This window comes from Bidens hawaiensis, unplaced genomic scaffold (genome assembly GCF_021521415.1).
Source record: "Bidens hawaiensis isolate Kalapana, Puna unplaced genomic scaffold, B.hawaiensis_p1.1 tig00003356_1, whole genome shotgun sequence".
Taxonomy (NCBI): Eukaryota; Viridiplantae; Streptophyta; class Magnoliopsida; order Asterales; family Asteraceae; genus Bidens; species Bidens hawaiensis.
Window position 1 is genome coordinate 482,156 of NW_027491185.1, and position 16,355 is coordinate 498,510.

General features: G+C 41.7%; 1 protein-coding gene across 1 annotated transcript; it reads left to right on the forward strand.

Moving 5' to 3' along the window:
- The first annotated feature begins 1,039 nt into the window (after window positions 1-1,039).
- LOC143623157 (AAA-ATPase At3g50940-like) lies at window positions 1,040-1,570 on the forward strand. The gene is made up of 2 exons (XM_077094125.1): window positions 1,040-1,144; window positions 1,214-1,570. Exons 1-2 carry the CDS (start codon window positions 1,040-1,042, stop codon window positions 1,568-1,570), a joined length of 462 nt encoding a protein of 153 aa, XP_076950240.1.
- Window positions 1,571-16,355: the final 14,785 nt, after the last annotated feature.

The window sequence follows — 16,355 nt, forward strand, 5'->3', positions numbered from 1 at the left end:
GTAAAAAAATGAGCCGTGAAACCAAACCGATGACCAGTTTCAAGGGTTTTAAACCAAACCATGAACACTCATTATTGTTACGTGATTAATAGAGTTCGCGTTCAAAGACCCGCTGCATTGCACGGGCACCCGTCTAGTATTATATTATATATTTTGTTTACCGTTATACTGAATATGATAAAAATCCCTTCTCACGCATGTAAATCTGTTATAAGTTATAACATGATTCATATTCACAATGAAAAAGTCCAACCACATGTTGACATTGCAAGGCATTTGTTATTTTGCTTTATAAACACACATTGATGGAACCAGAACTTTTAGTTAGAGACAGTAGCAGATCTTGAACATCTAATATGAATGGGTCGAAAGTCACGAGACACAAAATTTTTTTCCTACTTCTAACTTTCGGGTTGAAAACCGGCTCGGTAAAATTTGTTGGAAAGTTGGTATCAACATGTTTTATGGCTGGTAGAACGTAATTTTGTACTTCTTGTAGACAGTACCAACCGACCACCATCTCGGTGGCGGCTATGGCCATTTTGATGGGGCCTTTCATGACCCCTTGTTGGTTCTTAGGCTGATCACTTGAGGAAGCCATTAGTGTATAAAAGCAATTAATGGAGATCTGAAATGAACAATATTGTACTGATGTTAGAAACCAAACACACAATAAAAAGTAAATAACTAAACATTAATATATATAATAACAAACAGATCATCGATAAATTTTTAAAAACTCATGAATACATTAGCATAATTAGCAGCTAAACAGAAGACTAAAGATGAGTAATAAACAACACATGAACACTATAACATCATCACAAATTCTCGCAACACAAAACTAGCTAAAGATATATAAGCCAAGTCTGATCCAAATGTATTATATATAGAGGATGATCATATATATGAAAAATGTAAAGTACGACCGGGAAGTCTAGTTTGATTGCTGCAATGGCCAACTACTTGAAGTTTGACATCTATGATTTGGAGTTGACTGCTGTTAAGTCAAACGAGATCGATGTTGCGGAGTTTGTTGATGGCTACTGCCAACCGCTCCATACTCGTTGTGGATGACATTGACTGTTCCATTCAGTTGCGAGATCGAGCTGATCATGACGCACATTCAGATCAAGAGCAGAAGGTAGCTAGTATATCCATTTAACGCGTTTGGGATAAATAAAATATTTCAGTAACAACTTTTTTTTATCAGGTTACACTTTCGGGATTCTTGAACTTTGTAGACGGTTTGTGGTCGAGTTGTGGTGACGAAAGAATCATCGTGTTCACTACAAACCACAAAGAAAGATTAGATCTTGCGCTCCTTCGGCCTGGGCGAATGGACGTCCATATTGAGATGGGGTATTGCACCCCAAGCGGGTTCCGTGTGATGCCATCCACTTACTTGGGTATCACGGAACACAACTCGTTTGAGCGGATTGATTATCTATTGTCCAAGCTAGAGGTAACCCCTGCTGAGATTGGGGAGCAGCTAATGCGGGAAAGCGAACCTGACACCGCACTTGATGGCCTCATCCAGTTTTTGGATGAGAAGTTGGAGAAGCAATGAAGTGTTTGATATAAACTTATAGTAGTAGTTATTAAATCTTTGCAACTGATTACTAATGTAGGGTTAATCTTGACAGACTTAAAGCCGGGTACTGTAACATCCTACTTTCGGTTATATTAATAAAATAAAGTTCGTTTATTTTATAGCGGGTCGTTATCGGTTTAGTTGAATAGAATACAAGATGGACTTGTGTTGGGTAAATGGATATGGGTTATGGACTTGGGTTATGGAGGAATGAAGGAAAGACCATGGGCTTAAGCCCATGATCAAAAATATATATACCCTTAATCCTTCATTTAATTCATTTACACATATCCCTTACACCTCTCAAACACACACACTTAAGCTCTCTCTCTCTCTCTAGCCTCTCTCTAGCCGAAATATAGAAGAAGAATCGGATCCCGACCCAAGGTATGATAGTATTTTGTTGTATGAGCTTAAATCCGTTAGTTATGGTCACTAAATGACGAGCCGACACCGTTAAACCATTTAAGTCATGAGATCCGGGTGGAATCGGGTATAAACCGAACCTATGATGAGCTTAGGGGTCACCCTAGCTCAGATCTGGATCGAACGGGACGAAAAACGGTGAAAAACGAGTTAAAACTCGTTTTTCCGACGTGTTCGCGGTTTTCCGGCGGCTTTCCGGCAAAGGCGGCGCCGGAATAGTGGTAGGAGGATAAGGAATGTCAGGGAATGTTCTGACATTCCCTGACCTAACCCTAGTTCGCTATGGGGACTTAACGAATTGAAGGTAATTCGTTAGTTGATTCGCTTAAGGGAGCACATCGAACTAGCTCTAGTTCGTCTATGATTCGTCTCTGATTCGTTAAGGGAAAAGGTAACGAATTACCCTTGATTCATTATGATTAGTTCGTTAAAAGAAATAACGAATTAGAAGGTCCAATTCGCTATATGGACTGATTCGTTAAGGAGTCCAGTTCGTTAAGGGTTCAATTCGTTATAAGAACCAGTTCGCTAGGATAATCCAATTCGCTATGAACCAATAACGAATTAGAAGTTTAACTGAATGACAATAACAGTCCCTGGACTTAGAAAAGAACGATTTAATTACAAAGAAGCCCTTGGACTTTAAGTAGCAAATTATTTAAGGATTCAAAACCCTAATGGAAAATGTGTTAAGGCAGTTAATGAAAATAAAATTTTTCCAAGCTGACCTGGCAGCTTAACCCCAGCTAGGGGCTCTGCCCCTTGGTGTCACACCCGGCCCTGAACGGCGGAAACAGCCGGGCGCGCGCGAGTGGGGATTGATATTTAAGCACGGGCCATTGCAAACATTCAAAGTAAGATTTTCATTGCGCGTGAAATGTTTAATACAAATACATTACATTGTTTAAAAATTACATAAAAACATCCAAGTATAAAAACTGTTGAAGATTTCCACGCCATATCCCCTTGCGCGGCGGGAACAACCACGCGCATCGAAGGGATAGAACTAAAATCTTCCAAAAAGCTAGTTTTAGATGTTCAGCGTGAGGTGCTCTAAGTGTGACTCCATGCGCTACCTAGTTATCTCCTGAAAGACACGTAAAAACATTTGAATCAGTATAAACTGAGTGAGTTCACAAGTTTTAGTAACTTGATAAATCGTATTGCATCATAGTCTTGATAAAAATCATTCTATAACATAATTCTGATAGCATCATTGAAACACATGCTTAGTAAAACATAGTTCTGATAACATAATCTGATAAAATCGTTCCGCGGGCTACGCGCGAACATTTCTGGGAACTGTGCTCGTCTGTGTAAGTGGCGCTGCCACTACGAGCGAAATAAGTAATACCGTCCCGCGGGTTACGCGCGAACGTTTCTGGAAAACGTGCTCGTCCATGCAAAGTGGCGCTGCCACTACGAGCTAAATAATATAATGCCGTCCCGCGGGTTACGCGTGGACATTTCTGAAAAACCGTGCTCGTCTATGCAAAGAGGCGTTGCCCCTACGAGCTAATCAATAATACCGTCCCGCGGGTTACGCGCGGACGTTGTGCCGGAAAACAAGGCGCTCGTCCATGCAAAGAGGCGCGACCCCTACGAGCGGGCTCAAACCCATAGTACTGCCCCATGACCATACTAGGCACTCGTCCATGCAAAGAGGTACGACCCCTACGAGTGGGTGGATCAAACCAGCAGTCCCTACCCTTAGAGTTCCAATGGTAAAGTGATCACTTACTCGAATTCTGGCGCACATACATAGTAAACCATAGATAACCGTTTGCATTGCTCATCATGAAACATAATTTTAAACACAATCGTTTGTATAACTTGTAAGTATACCATGATAAATCGTAATTTAAGTACGTGTCCCTCGCCCCGAAAACAGTTTAAAAACAGTGAAAATAGTGAAAATAGGGGCTGTGAGACTCACCTGTGGTTCTTGTTAAGGGATTAATCGAGATTCGGGTTTTCTTGGTGTTGGCCTCGGAATTGAAGGTCTAGTAACAGGATCGGAAATGAAAACAACGGATGCTTGGGCGATGATTAGTGCAAGTTTGCAGTTCTTAAGAGAGAAGTTTGAAGTGTGTTTTGGGTGATAATTTAGGTTACATATTTATAGGCAAACTCAAGGGAACACAATCCCTTGCTTTAGGGGTTGTAATCTTTTCATATCTAGGTGTAATGATGATAAAGTATGGAAATTGTTATTATTTATTTAAAAGTGGAGTAGTGGATAAAAGATTTTGATTTGATTTGGACAGGACATGCAGGTCTGTGGTTGGTGGGAGTAGGGTGGCTGACAGTTGACTTTTCATGTTACAGTGTGCTTTTTCAGGTACTTTTGTCAGTGTACAGTAAAAAGTGGAAAATCTCTGAAACACGCTACTGTTTCCTTTTGGGCGGGAATAATCTCCTTACATCTGGAGAATAGACTAAGTGTTCTGCGCGTATAACTTTGTGCGCATAGCTTTCTGCGTGTAGGACATCTCTTTGCTGCGGGTACGTAACCTTCTCGCAGTCAGGGACATTGAGTTTCATTTTTGGATTCTCCAGGTGGTCTTGGTATTTCAACATAGTGATCAGTCATGTTGAAGTCAATTCCATCTTGGAGCTTCAGACAAACTAGCTCTCAATGTTCCCGCCATGCGGGGAGGTTAGTTCCCTTTCCGCATGCGCATAAACGTTTTGGGATGCACCTGCCTTAGCATCATGCGGGACGGTCATCCCATTAGACAACATAAAGTTAAGTTATATGAAAACATAAAGCCAAAACATTCGCGCATGGCGCATATAACATATGCCCACGCTGGTTCTTACATGGTGCGCTCGCGCAGGGCGCACATAACATGCCCGCGCTGATTAACATGGCGCGCTCGCGCATGGCGCATATAACAAATGCCCGCGCTGATTCTAATATAGCGCGCTCGCGCACGGCGCACATAACACATGCCCGCGCTGATTCTAATATAGCGCGCATAATATTCACAATCACCTAATTATTAGGTTGATTACTTAGTTTTATAGGATTGGGAAATTACCGGGTGTCACATTTTCCCCCCGTTAAGAGAATTTCGTCCCGAAATTTAGGAGACGTCGCTGGCAGAAGCCACTCTCTGAAAGAGGTGTGGGTATTTCTGGCGCATTTGATCTTCTATTTCCCAAGTGAATTCAGGCCCACGCCTTGAGTTCCATTGAACCTTTACTAACTTGATTCGACTTCTGCGCAACTTTTGTTCTTTCCAATCGGTTACGACTATAGGCTCTTCTACGAAGTGCAGTTGTTTGTCGATGTGAATCTCTTCCAACGGTAAAATCAACGTTTCGTCAGATAAACACTTTTTGAGGTTGGACACATGAAACGTATCATGAACTCCACTGAGTTCGGCGGGTAAACGGAGTTTATAAGCAACCGGACCGATCCTTTCCAGGATCTCAAATGGTCCAATGTAGCGCGGATTCAACTTTCCTCGCTTGCCGAAACGGGGGACTCCTTTCCATGGAGAGACTTTCAAAAGTACTCTATCCCCTACTTGAAACTCCAACGGTTTCCTTCGCACATCTGCGTAGCTCTTCTGTCTGTCGCGCGCTGTCTTAAGGCGATCCCGTATCTGAAAAATCTTGTCTGTTGTTTCTTGGATCAGTTCTGGACCAGTCATTTGCTTGTCACCCACTTCAGCCCAGCACAGTGGGGATCTACACTTGCGCCCATACAAAGCTTCAAACGGCGCAGCCTTGAGGCTTGTGTGATAACTGTTGTTGTATGAAAATTCAACCAATGGGAGATGAGTATCCCAGCTACCCCCGAAATCGATTGCGCACGCGCGCAGCATATCTTCCAATGTCTGGATTGTTCGCTCGCTTTGTCCATCCGTTTGGGGATGATATGCCGTACTCATGTCAAGACGAGTACCTAAAGCCCCTTGTAATGATCTCCAAAACCTTGAGGTGAACCGACTATCTCTATCAGAAATGATGGACACTGGGACTCCATGTTTTGAAACTACTTCTAGAATATACAATCGGGCTAACTTTTCCATCTTATCGGTTTCCTTGATCGGCAGGAAGTGCGCTGACTTAGTTAGCCGATCTACAATAACCCAGATTGTGTCGTAACCCCCAGGTGTCCTTGGCAGTTTGGTGATGAAGTCCATAGAGATTTGTTCCCACTTCCACATGGGAATTTCTGGCTGCTGAAGCAACCCCGACGGCTTCTGGTATTCAGCCTTTACCTTCGAACACGTCAGGCACTTACTGACATACGTCACGATGGCGCCCTTCAGATTGGGCCACCAATACAGCGCTTTAACATCTTGGTACATCTTGTCTGCGCCAGGATGTACGGAATACCGCGTCTTGTGAGCTTCGTTTAATACTTGCTCGCGCAATCCTCCCATGAGAGGGACCCATATGCGGTTAGCGAAATATAGATTGCCGTACTCTTTAAGTTCCAAATTCTTAATCATACCCCCAAGGGATTCGTTTTTAACAAACTCTGGTTTCAAGGCTTCTTGCTGAGCGTCTCGGATGCGGGTAGAGAGATCTGCGCGAATGGTCAACCTTAGAGCCTTGACTCGTAGCGTTTTTATTCGCTCCTTCCTACTTAGCGCGTCTGCTACCACATTCGCCTTTCCAGGGTGATACTTTATTTCACAATCATAATCATTCAACAATTCAACCCATCTTCGTTGCCTCATGTTTAAATCCTTTTGATCAAATATATGCTGAAGGCTCTTGTGATCCGTAAAGATTATACACTTTGTACCATAGAGGTAATGACGCCAAATCTTTAGCGCGAAGACAACCGCTCCAAGTTCCAGATCATGCGTTGTGTAGTTCTTTTCATTGGTCTTGAGTTGGCGCGAGGCATACGCTATGACTTTGTCTCGCTGCATAAGGACACATCCGAGTCCCTGATGTGAAGCGTCGCAGTAAACGACGATGTCATCCGTCCCTTCGGGCAGAGACAAAATTGGCGCACTACATAACTTCTGTTTCAACATTTGAAACGCTGCTTCCTGATTTTCGCCCCAAACAAACTTCTTGTCTTTCTGAGTTAGCGCGGTCAGAGGTAGAGCTATCTTGGAGAAGTTCTCAATGAAGCGTCGATAGTAGCCAGCTAGTCCTAGGAATTGCCTCACCTCAGTTGGGGTTTTTGGCGCTTCCCAGTTTTCGATGGCCTTGACTTTGGAAGGATCAACGTGTATTCCTTTCTCGTTTACAACGTGACCGAGAAAGTGAACTTCTCTAAGCCAAAACTCACACTTGGAAAACTTCGCATACAACTTTTCTTTCCTCAACAATTCCAAAATCAATCTCAGGTGTTGCTCATGCTCGGTCTTGGTCCGAGAGTAAATCAGAATATCATCTATAAATACAATTACAAATTTATCCAAGTATGGTTTGCACACGCGATTCATCAGATCCATGAATACAGCCGGCGCATTAGTTAGCCCGAAAGGCATCACTAAGAACTCATAATGGCCATATCTAGTTCGGAAGGCTGTTTTCGGCACATCTTCCTCATGGACCCTAAGTTGGTGGTATCCTGACCGTAGATCTATCTTCGAATAATAACTGGATCCCTGCAACTGGTCAAATAAGTCGTCAATCCTCAGTAAGGGGTACCGATTCTTGACTGTCAGCTTGTTCAGCTCCCTGTAGTCAATACACATTCTGAACGAACCATCCTTCTTCTTAACAAACAGTACTGGAGCTCCCCAAGGTGAAAAGCTTGGGCGTATGAAACCCTTATCCAATAGTTCCTGTAACTGATTGGATAGCTCCTGCATCTCAGATGGAGCTAGTCGATAAGGCGCTCGAGCTACTGGCGCAGCTCCTGGGACTAAATCAATACGAAACTCGACTTGTCGCGGCGGCGGTAATCCGGGCAAATCTTCAGGAAAAACTTCTGGAAATTCGCGCACTACTGGTAAGTCTTCAATTCTTCGCTCATCTCCTTTCTTCTCTACTACATGCGCCAGGAAGGCGTAGCACCCTTTCCTTAGGCACTTGCGCGCCTTTAGGCACGAAATCAGTTTCGTCGCAACTCCCCTTCTTTCCCCTTGAATCACCAAGGTTTCTCCGTTCAACAGTGGGACCCGAACCTGCTTCTCATGACAAATAACTTCCCCGTGGTTCTCGACTAACCAATCCATACCTATTACAATGTCAAAACTTCCCAAGTCTATTGGCAACAAGTTAATATTGAACCCGTGACCTCCCATGACTATTACACATTGTTCAGTTCTTTCGTTCGCGCATAACTGCCTACCATTGGCTAGTTCTATAGTATAAGGTGTGTCTAGCCTACTGGTTGCTAGGCCTAGGGAGTCTTTAAACTCGGCGGATATAAAACTTAGGTCAGCGCCAGTATCAAATAAGACAGATGCAAAATGGCCGTTAAGCAAAAACGTACCGGTTACCACATTCGGCTCTTCTTTAGCTTCGCCCGCGCCGATCACAAAAAAAGCTCTCCCGCGAGCTTGGTTTCCCTTTTGCGGGCAATCCCGACTAAAATGCCCTGGCTTCCCGCATGCGTAGCAGTTGTCGCTCGCTCCAGCTTCTCTGATACGGCAATTCATCGTCTTGTGCCCTGGTCTGCCACATTTGGCGCATTCGATTCTTGCGCATTCACCCTCGTGGTGATACTTGCATTTGCTGCACCATGGGCGAGGCCCGCTGTATCCTTTTCGCGGTGGCTCCGCGGCCTGAATCGCGTAAGTCCTTGCGCTTTCTTGCTTCTTGAACGGTGGCTGCTTGGAGTCGGACCCTCGGTGGTGAGAGTTCCACTTCCTCTTGGGGTCAGAGGTTCGCTGCTCGTTTCCGCGCGTAGTCAACATACCCGCACGGACCGTATCCCTTGTAAGGGTGGTGGCCCGCGCTACCGCCTCATCAAAGGTTGGAGGCGCTGCGGCGTTGAGCGGAACCCTAACAACAGGAGGTAACCCAAAGATATACCTCTCGATCTTCTTTTCCTTCGTGTTTGCCATGTCTGGCACCAACTGGCAAAGCTCGTTGAACCGGTTGTTGTAGGCGTCGATATCCGTTCCTACCATGGTGTGGTTCCAGAATTCCTGTTGCAGACTCTGAATTTCCGCGCGAGAGCAGAACTTTTTCATCATCATCTCTTTCAGCTCCTCCCAGGTCTTGTGAAGAGCAACTTCTCGCCCCAAAGTCTTCACTTGAAGCTTCCACCAAGACGAAGGTGCTTCTTGGAACATGCAGGTCGCGTAAAGGACCTTCTGGTTCTCACTACATCCGCTAATGGAGAGAACTGTTTCCATCTTGTCAATCCAGTTGTAGAGCCCAATGGCCCCTTCGGTACCCTTGAATGGCCAAGGCTTACAGGCCATAAATGTCTTATAGGAGCACCCTTTGTCCAAAGCTCCTGATTCGGGTTCTGGGGTCTCGTTCTCCTGACGACCCTGACTAGATTCGGCCTTGCTGGCCTCATGTGTTGCGATCGCTTGCGCGATTATTTCTGCGAGTTCCTCGGGTGTCATGGTAATTCCCTTGGCTCTAGTTGGAGGCATTCTCGCTTTAAAAGAGTGAAAATATATCAAACTTAGCGCATGTACTCTGAGCACATAATGTTTTTATCTTTATTTACTAGACACTGTGTGACCCGTGTTCCTAAGTGTGTGTGAGGTTTCTCTTTTGAAAATATTCTTTGAAAAAAAAAAAAAATATTTCATGCGATTTCCCCAACGGTTATAGTCTAGGTTAAAACTTCTTTTCCTAGTTCGCTATAACCAGTGCTCTGATACCAATCTGTCACACCCGGCCCTGAACAGCGGAAACAGCCGGGCGCGCGCGAGTGGGGATTGATATTTAAGCACGGGCCATTGCAAACATTCAAAGTAAGATTTTCATTGCGCGTGAAATGTTTAATACAAATACATTACATTGTTTAAAAATTACATAAAAACATCCAAGTATAAAAACTGTTGAAGATTTCCACGCCATATCCCCTTGCGCGGCGGGAACAACCACGCGCATCGAAGGGATAGAACTAAAATCTTCCAAAAAGCTAGTTTTAGATGTTCAGCGTGAGGTGCTCTAAGTGTGACTCCATGCGCTACCTAGTTATCTCCTGAAAGACACGTAAAAACATTTGAATCAGTATAAACTGAGTGAGTTCACAAGTTTTAGTAACTTGATAAATCGTATTGCATCATAGTCTTGATAAAAATCATTCTATAACATAATTCTGATAGCATCATTGAAACACATGCTTAGTAAAACATAGTTCTGATAACATAATCTGATAAAATCGTTCCGCGGGCTACGCGCGAACATTTCTGGGAACTGTGCTCGTCTGTGTAAGTGGCGCTGCCACTACGAGCGAAATAAGTAATACCGTCCCGCGGGTTACGCGCGAACGTTTCTGGAAAACGTGCTCGTCCATGCAAAGTGGCGCTGCCACTACGAGCTAAATAATGTAATGCCGTCCCGCGGGTTACGCGTGGACATTTCTGAAAAACCGTGCTCGTCTATGCAAAGAGGCGTTGCCCCTACGAGCTAATCAATAATACCGTCCCGCGGGTTACGCGCGGACGTTGTGCCGGAAAACAAGGCGCTCGTCCATGCAAAGAGGCGCGACCCCTACGAGCGGGCTCAAACCCATAGTACTGCCCCATGACCATACTAGGCACTCGTCCATGCAAAGAGGTGCGACCCCTACGAGTGGGTGGATCAAACCAGCAGTCCCTACCCTTAGAGTTCCAATGGTAAAGTGATCACTTACTCGAATTCTGGCGCACATACATAGTAAACCATAGATAACCGTTTGCATTGCTCATCATGAAACATAATTTTAAACACAATCGTTTGTATAACTTGTAAGTATACCATGATAAATCGTAATTTAAGTACGTGTCCCTCGCCCCGAAAACAGTTTAAAAACAGTGAAAATAGTGAAAATAGGGGCTGTGAGACTCACCTGTGGTTCTTGTTAAGGGATTAATCGAGATTCGGGTTTTCTTGGTGTTGGCCTCGGAATTGAAGGTCTAGTAACAGGATCGGAAATGAAAACAACGGATGCTTGGGCGATGATTAGTGCAAGTTTGCAGTTCTTAAGAGAGAAGTTTGAAGTGTGTTTTGGGTGATAATTTATGTTACATATTTATAGGCAAACTCAAGGGAACACAATCCCTTGCTTTAGGGGATTGTAATCTTTTCATATCTAGGTGTAATGATGATAAAGTATGGAAATTGTTATTATTTATTTAAAAGTGGAGTAGTGGATAAAAGATTTTGATTTGATTTGGACAGGACATGCAGGTCTGTGGTTGGTGGGAGTAGGGTGGCTGACAGTTGACTTTTCATGTTACAGTGTGCTTTTTCAGGTACTTTTGTCAGTGTACAGTAAAAAGTGGAAAATCTCTGAAACACGCTACTGTTTCCTTTTGGGCGGGAATAATCTCCTTACATCTGGAGAATAGACTAAGTGTTCTGCGCGTATAACTTTGTGCGCATAGCTTTCTGCGTGTAGGACATCTCTTTGCTGCGGGTACGTAACCTTCTCGCAGTCAGGGACATTGAGTTTCATTTGTGGATTCTCCAGGTGGTCTTGGTATTTCAACATAGTGATCAGTCATGTTGAAGTCAATTCCATCTTGGAGCTTCAGACAAACTAGCTCTCAATGTTCCCGCCATGCGGGGAGGTTAGTTCCCTTTCCGCATGCGCATAAACGTTTTGGGATGCACCCGCCTTAGCATCATGCGGGACGGTCATCCCATTAGACAACATAAAGTTAAGTTATATGAAAACATAAAGCCAAAACATTCGCGCATGGCGCATATAACATATGCCCACGCTGGTTCTTACATGGTGCGCTCGCGCAGGGCGCACATAACATGCCCGCGCTGACTAACATGGCGCGCTCGCGCATGGCGCATATAACAAATGCCCGCGCTGATTCTAATATAGCGCGCTCGCGCACGGCGCACATAACACATGCCCGCGCTGATTCTAATATAGCGCGCATAATATTCACAATCACCTAATTATTAGGTTGATTACTTAGTTTTATAGGATTGGGAAATTACCGGGTGTCACACTTGGACCCCGCTAGGGGCTGCCGCCCCTAGAACCCCGCTGCCAGGGGCGCTGCCCCCGGACCCCCGTTCGTTGAGGGTAATGATTAAACTAGAAAGACGATATGTGTAGTGATAGTTTATTGATACGTATAATTATTATATAGTTAGTCGTGCACAGCTCAAGAAGGGAATAACCGTAAACGGTGAACGCAACCGCATTGAGGTGAGTTTCTAGCCCCACTTCCTTATTATGTTTTCGGGGCTGTGTGCATACTCGATGTGATAGTTAATACACTTATCTTAAGTGGTAAGTGTATGCCTTGTATGATTTATGTATGATGATTGTTTGACGGTGCGTGAACGATCTTCGGATATTGCATGTACCATCAGGTGGTAGTTAAGATATGATTGATAAGTATGATGAAAGATAGGATGTATGTATGAATATATGATGTATGCATAATGTATGTATGTTATGATGATGGTACGTGAACGCTCTTCGGAGATTGCACGTATTGTCAAGGAAAGTATGTATGAACAGGTACGGTACAGTTTCACGAAACAAAGGGACCAGACCCTAATAATATCTGTGATGTTAGGGACCAGACCCTAATAATATCTGTGATATTGGGGACCAGACCCTAATAATATCTGTGATGTTAGGGACCAGACCCTTATAATATCTGTGATGTTAGGGACCAGACCCTTATAATATCTGTGAGGTTATAGGGCGAAAGGCTCTTTAAAACGTATGATTATGTATGTAAAGGAAGTATGAAGGTAAGAATGAAAGTATATGCACTTACGTGTGTATGTAAGAAAGTTAAGAGGTTAAGTATGAAATGTAAGAAGGTATTGTATGATTATGTGATTAACTAGAACTCACTCAGCGTAGCTGACTTTTAGTATGCACGCAGGTGAGTAGGATGAGGCAGCTCGCTTGAGGAGACACGTGGCACTGAATAAGGGATTGGCATCGGAAGACTCAAGACGTTTAAGTTTAATGTTCTGTTTATTTTGAAAGACAAGATGTTGTTTTAAGACAAGAGGTGTTTTGTTATGAAATGTTTTATGAAAGCTTTTATATTCCGCGAATGTTTTAATTAACTCTGATATTTAGAACTGCGTTTATGAGTAAATCCAACACGAAAGTAGGGCTACCGGTAACGGGGCCTTACTGGTACATTTCAAGTTACCAGTTTAATTAGATCATGGGTAGTTTTGTCTCTATTTAAATAATGTAAAGCTTTGACTTTGATTGGTATATGAAGATATGAAATTAAAAGGATGTCTAGATATATTCAGTTTGATTGATTATACAAGTGTTGTGTGAAATTTGAAATTCTGCGTTAGTTAGTAAAGTGGAGGTTATAGTTGATAACCAATGTTGAAGAGGTATAATACTTGATAAAATTTGTCAAAGGGACGGACAAAGGATCCGATGCTGCAGTGTTTGAAATCTGATTGTGACCAACACATAAAATGGGTCAAAATATAAAATGAAATAGGTCCAAAAAGAGAATACATCAATGTAAAATGAAACTGATCAAAAGAGCTAAAATAAATTGTGTTTGAATGCAATGGTTTAAACAACTTACCATACAACCTGAAAAATATAGGTGCAATGTCACCCGTTGCGTATATCTAAATAAGCAACATACATATGTGTAGAGGCTACCTCGGAATCACGCTTCCAAGACAGCCCAGGTGAAAACTAACGAAGGCTCAGTAACATTGGACAACCCAAAAGGTTTATGGGTCTAAGAGACGGAAGCTTTTGAAAGTTGATAATAGAAAATCAAAGATTTTGGAAAGATTGGAAGCCATGGTCTAGTCAGCTATGATCCCAAAAGTGATAGCAAGAAAGTCAAACAAGGAGGTAAAAAAGGATAAAAAAGGAAGAAAGGTCCAGTGAAGATTTGGAAGTCAAGGACCAATGGATTATAGGATTAGAGATATCCCCTCCTAGTTATATAAAGGAGGAGGATCTTCAATAAATGGGGGATCCCCTTCCTGTAATATTAGCGTCATCTGTGGGACCTTAAGCTCCAGCAAAAGTTTTCCACCCACAATCTCTAAAGAATGGCCGACGACCACCATCAAATGCACCGCCGTCGTCGCCGTTGTCTTGCTGGCAAAAGGTTCTTGGTGCTTTCAGTCTATTGTTTCGGTAAACAAGCACCAACCCAGTTCTCCGCGCCGGAATCTTTTTTCGACTCTTTGGAATATTCCGTGAAATCAAGAATCTTGAAATATTTTCCGGCGAGTCTTGAAAAGTCGATGATTGCTTTCAACCAACAAGGCACAAACATGTCTTCTCTTACCTAATTCCAACCACTCCGGCGACATGCCACCACAACCACCCCACGGTTCCATCATCATGCTATCGATAGACCCCAGTTCAAACCAGAGTTCATACGAACACATGAAGACGCTCGGAGAGCATGCATCGAAGAGCAAAAGCGGGAAAAAAAATTGCAAACTGTCAAATCTGTTTCTCTTCGTGTAATCTACACGAGCTTCGAATCTACGCATATTCAGGTTCCAAAACTCCTAACTCTTTAAAGCACAATCCGCTAGTCACATACTTGTTATAACAAGATTTGCTTTACTTTAATATATTATATGAGTGACCAGAACTGCTCAAAGTCATCTTTGAAGCTTTGAACCTAATCCACATGAAAAGCTTAAGTATTCTTTTAAAGAATCAAAATAAGTTAAAATGGAAATATGAAAGGAAGCAAACTTTATTATACTATATATAATATACTAATGATGGACAAATTAATACGCTCTTTTTAAGTAATGTATAACACTTAATACATAAGGTACAACATCAACTATGGGCAAAAATGTCATTGTGGCATTAAACCTCACGTGCATTTGCAATTTCATCAAAATAATTGCAAGTTTCATCCCTTTAAATTACAACATTGGTCCTTAGTCTTTTACTTATATATTATTTTATTTTCACTTTTAGTCCAACTACCCCCACGATTTTTAAACAGTCATAACTTTTTCGTACGTTAATATTTTTTAAAATAAATGGCATTATAAAAACGAGCATTTTATTATCTTTAAATTGAGTATCATATTGCTATAGTTTTCGAAATAAAAAAATTTATGGAAAAGTGTTTGCGGTTTGATTTTGATGGTTTTAAATTAAACCATGAGCCAATATTACACGTTTTTTTGTCATCGAAAACCGAAACTAATTGTTTCTAATTGAAACCAAACTAAACCGAACCATTATCAACGATTAGGTTCCGATATAGTTTGTACTTGATAAAACAATTGAGTTTAAAATTTAAAATAAGAATTATTATTCTGCATATACCTTCACTTCAAACTAAGCATAAACTAATATGTTATTAAGAGAATCACACTATGAACAAAGATAACTTTGGTCACATATATAATAAACCTTATTAGAATAAATAGAAGGCGAAATCATAACAAGAACAAAGATTATAAAAAACCACTGTAAATTTGGCTAAATTAAAGTTGTAATAGACGAGTTTGCTCATATTAAATAAAACTTTGGTTAACTATATTTTAACTATGTCTAATATATATTATATCTAATACTTAATAAGTAAATAATTAATATTTCAATATGTACGGCCAACTCCGGTTTCAACCGTGAAACCAACTGGTGAACGGTCTCACAGTTTCAAACGAAATAATTAACACATAAAAATTTGTTACATGATTATCAAAGTATGTGTTTCCAGTTTTCCGTTGCATCGCGCGGGCACTCTTCTAGTTTTTACCAAAAAGAAAAAAAAATAAGTGCTAATAAAATATTGATAAGTTTGATAAGGAAAATATTTTTACAAAAGATAACATATGATGATATGAATGTCTACATCATATTTTTATGTTATTATTAGTTTTCATATAATACAAAAAAATAAGCGAAAGTAACATTAAAACCTAGGTAAAGTTTTTTATAGGTTCTTTTCATAAAATTAGGTTTTTAAGTGTTAGACTCAGCTCAGTGTTCAAACATCATTTACAGAAGTCTCAAAATCTTTAATATTATATTATTATCTGTTGTGACACTATACAAAGATATAATAAAATATAAAAAAAAAGGTAGAGAAGCATGGCCACACGGGTATTCAGAAATGACAACTTACAAGAATAAAACTAGGGTTAAAGCATTCCCAGTCCATTCTTTAAATTATGTCAGGAGGTTCTCCACTTTTTATAGATGGTTAAAAGTGGTTGTGAGAGAAGAAGAGAGAATATGTTATTGTTTATGGCTAAATTTGAAAAACACATT

Bases quoted from the DNA above. Each gene is read 5' to 3' on its own strand.
- LOC143623157 (XM_077094125.1), top strand. From the start codon at position 1,040: ATGGCTACTGCCAACCGCTCCATACTCGTTGTGGATGACATTGACTGT. The intron at 1,145-1,213 runs GTAGCTAGTATA...TTTTTTTATCAG, and splicing joins ATTCAGATCAAGAGCAGAAG to GTTACACTTTCGGGATTCTT.